Source organism: Hemitrygon akajei, chromosome 3 (assembly GCF_048418815.1).
Source record: "Hemitrygon akajei chromosome 3, sHemAka1.3, whole genome shotgun sequence".
NCBI lineage: Eukaryota > Metazoa > Chordata > Chondrichthyes > Myliobatiformes > Dasyatidae > Hemitrygon > Hemitrygon akajei.
Genome location: NC_133126.1, coordinates 172,162,829 through 172,169,122, shown reverse-complemented (window position 1 = coordinate 172,169,122; position 6,294 = coordinate 172,162,829). Strand labels below are relative to the sequence as shown.

General features: G+C 41.1%; 1 protein-coding gene across 1 annotated transcript; it reads left to right on the top strand.

The window, feature by feature from the left end:
- The first annotated feature begins 1,496 nt into the window (after positions 1-1,496).
- Positions 1,497-4,537, top strand: camk2n2a (calcium/calmodulin-dependent protein kinase II inhibitor 2a). The gene is made up of 2 exons (XM_073041339.1): positions 1,497-2,058; positions 3,318-4,537. Exons 1-2 carry the CDS (start codon positions 1,890-1,892, stop codon positions 3,386-3,388), a joined length of 240 nt encoding a protein of 79 aa, XP_072897440.1. The 5' UTR covers positions 1,497-1,889; the 3' UTR covers positions 3,389-4,537.
- The last annotated feature ends 1,757 nt before the right edge of the window (positions 4,538-6,294 follow it).

Below are 6,294 nucleotides of genomic sequence, written 5' to 3'. Positions count from 1 at the left end.
ACATGACAGTGACTACATTTCATGAAGAGCTTGATGAGATTTGGTATGACACCAAAGACTACAGCATATTTCTACGGATGTACTGAAGAGCATTCTAACTGGGTTCAGTCGCCATCTGGTATGGAGGGGCCAGTGGACAACATCAGAAAAAGCTGCAGAATGTTGTAAACTGCCGGCTCCATCGTGGGCTCTAGCCTCCCTAGCATTAGGACACCTTCAGAAGACGATGCCTCAAAAAGGCGGCATCCATCATTTAGGACCCCTCACCCCGGACATACCCTCATCTCATTACTACCTTAAGGAGGAGGTGCAGGACCCTGAAGGCACAACCTCAACGTTTTAGGAACAGGATCTTCCCCTCCCCAATCAGATTTCTGAATGGATAATGAACCCATGTACACGACCTCACTAGTTTACCCTTTCTGTTTGCACTACGTATATGTGTGTGTTATTGTAAGTTTTAGTGTTTTGTTATGTATTACACTGTACTGCTGCAGCAAAGCAACGTATCTCAAGATATATGCTAGTGACATTAAACCTGATTCTGATTCAACGTCCAGTATGTTGAAACAGAAATGTAGCGATGGATTCCTTGGCAGCACAATTATTACCGATTTATGTAACTCGTTATATAGAAAAAATATACGACTACTAAAATATTCTGAAACGAGCATTATAAATATTTGCATTTAAACAAGCAGCTTCCTGATAGATTTAGGTCCTCGAATTACTTAAACAACTAACAAATGGGTATTTGAAGTACTTCTCAACTTTAAGTAGTTATCCTGAACGATCCTTCTGTCAAATTGAACAATTAGCGCTGCGAATTTCTGTGGGGTTAGCCTGAGCGGCGTTATATGATCAACTTCCCCGCAAGCGCGAATCCAATGAACGGAAATATCTAATGCCAGGTGTTCTTGGCTCGGGGGTCTGAATAGTTTTCACCACACTGGCATCGAGATAGATTGGAAAAGAAAGACCTTCCTCATTTCTCAGCTTTCCGGTTGCCCCTTTGCGCCTGAAGCTCTCCGGCTACGAGTAAGCGAAGTAGACATGTTTTGCAGACACGCAATCGTGCAATTAAATGCATGGTACGGTTTCTAAAATGAAACACGAATGTATGAATGGGACAGCGAGTCACATCAGGAGGGACACGGCAAACACAGTTCTGAAGATATTTTAAACGCCCACAGAACTCCGCATTGAGAATAATAGATTAGTTTCGGAGGGTTGACATACAGTGTTTCCTATGGACGTGATCAGAATGATTTAAAATGGTGGGTGATCTAATGGTCTGCAAACTGTTCCTTCGTTATAACTGCTGCACACTGATACAGAGTCTAGTTAGGCTAAAGGTTGTAGTTAGGCGAAAGGTCGTGTGAGAATTCTCCCCCGTGGGCATGTTTTACACAATAAAAAGAAACCTTCATCATGCCTTCGCTCCATAAAAAGACTTGGTATAGTGCGGCGTGTAATTGGTATTCTGGCACTGCCGGTTGATGTCACTCTCTCCTCTCCAAGCCCGAGTAGGAGGAGAGTGATGATAATTAGACTGGGCTGCATCACCTCTTCCCCGGATGGATGACTTCATTCTTCCGCCTGGGTTTCCTTTATGTTGGTGCTGGGGTCCCCGGCTCTCTCCAGAGCTCTGCAAACACGCTCACAAGGCAGCACCTCAACACCGCCGGCAGAGCCTAGACAAGCGCCCGGCCACTGACAACCTCACCAGGATTACCCGGAGAAGTGCCGCTGTAGCCCCACTGGCCTGAGCCACCTTCAATCGGTGTTTTATTTTTTTCTCTCTCTGGGAGCTGTTTTTTTTTCTCTCTTTCTTTCTCCGTATCTCTTGTTGCCGCTGGGTTTCAGCTCTTTCCGTTCTTGGAGGCGCTATGTCGGAGATACTGCCCTACAGCGAGGAGAAGATGGCTCATTTTGGCAGCGAGAATGAAGTCAGTCAGCTCTCTTTCAGCTGTCGCCTCCAGGACACCAACACCTTCTTCGGGGGCTCCCAGGCCAAGAGACCCCCCAAACTGGGACAGATTGGCAGAGCCAAGCGAGGTAAAAAGTGGAGACATTCACTTTCCTCTCAATGCGGTTGCCGTCTTCTGCCATTTCAACCGTAATTGTGTTTTGTGTTTGGTTTATAACGCGTCAGTAAATTGGGGGTAAATTGCTTTTCATCCTTTGCCCGAGCGGGAAACAAAGTTTACCCATCGTTATTGGTTAAAACGCAGCAACCCTCCGCCACTCCGGTATACGGCAGATTTTTGCAAGTAAGAAACCTCACGATTCTTGCCTGTATCCCACTTCTTTCATCTATATTATTTTTCGAGGCTGGGGGCGTGGGGGGGGGGGGGGTTGGTGGTCTGCGTTCGGCGATCATTGTTTGTCTGAATTCTAATTAGCATTAAAATCAAAATGCGATGTGATTTCCAAAATGTGGCTTTCCCAGAGAAGTAACAGTCTTTCACCTGAATTCACCCGTTCATTCATTCCCTTGTGATGTCAATTTTCATGAGGGTCAATGCATTTTGCAGGCTGGGATGATTTAGACGCTAGTCGGTATAATTTCCAGCTAGTCCCCTGCAGGTCTTGATCCATGGTTTGTTCGGGCGCTCCCTCTTCCATCGTCCCAATATTTAGACGCATTTTGTGCAAATAGATATATTTGACAAAATAAAACTAACCTTTAAAGTACATCGGCTCTTTGACATCTATCTAATTATGTGAAACCAAAGATGTATACAAATCAAAGCCAAGAAAAAGAAATCGCAAGGTATACTAGAATCCCCCATGACAAGATCGACCCACATTTCAGTAACAGAAGAGAACGTGGCTCAACGTGCAAAATTCAATTTGGTCATTTACTCGTAAAATAATTGTTTTATTCCCCCGATTATTTAAGTACAACGCAAAACACGGTGCTAGTACTAAGAAGTTTTATTTAGTAATTACAATTCACGATCTAATGTTGCAACTCAAGATCCTTTCGCTACATTTTTCGGTCATTTGTTAATAATTTTACAAACGGCACCGCCGAACAACAGATCGACCAAAGTGATTTTCCATGCGGTCTTTATAAGTGCGACTCTTATTAATAATGAGGGTCAGTCTTTGACAATGTCACACGGAGGGTTTTGTTAATTCTGACTGGGAGGGAAAGCTGGTGAAATGTGATTTACCAATGCCTGCGCGCGATGATTGCCTCTTGGTCCAGAGGCGCCTTCCTGGTATGTTTTCAGTCTGAAGGTGTTACCTAGTACTGTTGAGGGGACAAACTGTGTACAGACTCTAAATTGCTTGTAATTAATTTGCAGTTGTTATCGAAGACGACAGAATAGATGATGTTCTGAAGGGGAGGGGAGACAAAACCTCGTCTGGAGTGTAAGCTGAAAGAGCGCTACCCTGACTCCCAAACTTTTGAAAGCACTTTGGGGCTGTGCATGCGTTTATGGATTGTCCAGAGAGATTTTGGGTCTTGCTGACGAATCTCCAATCCAAACAAATGCACACAAATTGAGGAGCTGTGAATATCAGCACCATTGTCCAAGGCACACACCGATCAAGTAGCTGTCCATTTCAGAATTTCAGACCAAGCGAACGCACAGAAATGGAGCCACCAGGTCAACCCAACACCGTCTTCTCTAAGCCAATGCACCGAGATTGGGGAGCTGTGCATTTCCGAATTTACCACAGACTTTACCACGAACACTCCCGAAATCGGAGACAATGGCAGTCAGCAAAACCGACTCGATGGCGGAAAGGATGAAAGCAAGAGACAAAGGGCGGAAAGGAAGGATTTTTTTGCATCAAAATAAAAATAAAAAAATTAATTCATCTTGTTGCATGAGCTTCCGGTCACAGTGCCAATATTGATGCCAACAGTCATTAACAGTTTGGCACGCTTCTTTCTAATGGAATTCTTCGTACTTGTATTTTTATATCTAAATCTTTGTAAAACAAATGCTAGTCTATGTATTGTATTGCATTAAAAATGTTTGTATTTTTGGTAAGGATGTATAGACCGGATCCATTGACTTGAAAGACTGATTGACTTTGGTCTAACCTGTATCAGTATTGGAAAGAGACTTATTGAATGTTATTTATGAACCTCCTAGTCTTTTATTTGTTTCTTTAATTTATTTTTATTTGCAAACATCAATGCTAAAATCTGTATTTAAAAATATATATATATATATATAGTGAATAAGCATTGCTGGATGGATTTGTGAAATTTAAAGGTTTAAGGAATACTAATGCACTGTTTAAGAAGTTTAAAATAATGCGCTGTTAACATTAACTATTCTCTTTTTTGGACTCTTTTGAAGCTGTGTTTTTTAATTTAATTTTGTAACCTTTTATGAAGCTTATTCTCGTTATCTGTGCATGTTTACATGATGCGTAATTTTAAACGAAGATATCATTCCAAGGTATATAAGAGCAAAAAAAAATTGTAATGACATTCTAAGAATGAATCATTGTACATTTTATGACCATTTTCACTGTACTTGGTGAATAAATAAATGGTTAAAGGCTGTATGGACAAGTATTGATTTTTTTCTCATTCTTCTCCATTGTCTATGAATGAATTTGTTGAATACAAAGATTTTGCGGTATACACCAATCATGTTCGTACAACTACTGATGCTATAATCACACGTTCCATTAGTCAGAATTTCTCTGCAGAAGAACGATCGTTTCTTTATAATCAGGATCGCTTCTGCAGCTGGCGTCAACGTGACTTTTCATTGAACCGCTTAAGGCTGTGCACATTTGTATACTTCATTACAGGAGTATATTGGTCCATCCAGCCACTTCTTCCTTAAAAGAAAGCCTGGACTAACAGCCTTGAGTGGTGTCCCATCGGTAACCAAATACTAATCCTTGAGAACAATTCATCGAGCTCGAAATCTCATTCACAACTGGCATTAAAACACCGGCTCAGGTGCGAGCCTAACCAGTCCACGTGTAAAGGGATCGTGTCGCCTGCAGGGTCCCAATTTAACACATGAACTCAGGAAAGGTCGTGTCATCCCTGCTCATGTCCCACTGTCAACGAGGATCTCTAATCATTTCCTGAAAAAAAAATGATTTTATTTCAAATACCCTTATCTAAATTAATCCTAGCAACATTGGCCGGCAAAAAAAAAAGTGAATGTATCAAAGAATTTGAGGTTAGTAAGGAATCGGAGCACAATTGGAGGGAGAAGCAAAATATGACTGGAAATGAATGAAATCTGAGATTATTATCTTCTAGCTCTGAAGAGCACTCAACAGAAACGAGGCAGGGCTTTGATTTTCTACCCCCCTTACAATTAATACGTATTCTGACAGTGATGCAGTGGCACGATGACATTGATTTTAAGCGTGTGATTAATATTGAAGGGTAATTGAATTTTAAATCCCGTTAACTGAATTCTAATTATATGCTGTGCAATAACATCAAGGCGATGCGGGCTGTGTTCGGTCCTCCTTACACCTTTTTTTCATTCAAATAAATAAAAAAAAGAACCGCAACTAACAATTACCAACGCCCATCAATTATGTAAATGTGGAATTTGTTTCACATTTAACCGCAGCCTTATTTTCGCCCCGTGAAGGATTGAGCCTAAATTATTTCAACAATAAACCCACGGTGCAACTACTCTTAGGAAATAGACCCTTAGCCAAATAAACACAGTTATTTTTTAAATAATCGTCCCTGAAATGAGGTAATTTCTCTTTTTTTTTGTAATGTGTCTGTGGTGGAGCAAACGTCTATCGAGATTCAGTCCCAGTCACTTGAATTTCACCCTGAAACATTAACGATCTGATCACGGCATTGCTGACAGAAAATAAAAACTAAAGAAAAAGGAAAAAGGAAAAAGAGAGAGGAGACAGCGAGAGGGTCGCTGTAACTTTCTACAACAAGATGTTCAGCTACTGCTAACCGTTTCGGACGTTTTCTTTTTAATTTTAGAAGTGTTAGGTAAATCTATAGTAAGGTGCTTAATCATAGCTCTTTACCTTTTTTTTGAAGCGGAAGAGCTTTAAAACGACTTTGAAGCGAGGCTGTCGCGTAAAGCAAATTTAATGCCCAAAGCTTTAGACATTTAAAGTGTTCTGATTCCGAGGAAACCAATACACGATGGACAGACAGCGATATGAATCGTTTATTAGGAACCGATAATATTAAAAGGATTGTGTCCACCCCCAAGAAGATCTTAGGACCATAATCGCCATTCATTTCTCTTCTGTACATTTGTATTGAATTCACTCGTGTGAATTAACGCGTTCGTTCGCTGTAGCTTTTAG

Bases quoted from the DNA above. Each gene is read 5' to 3' on its own strand.
- camk2n2a (XM_073041339.1), top strand. From the start codon at position 1,890: ATGTCGGAGATACTGCCCTACAGCGAGGAGAAGATGGCTCATTTTGGC. The intron at 2,059-3,317 runs GTAAAAAGTGGA...ATTAATTTGCAG, and splicing joins GATTGGCAGAGCCAAGCGAG to TTGTTATCGAAGACGACAGA.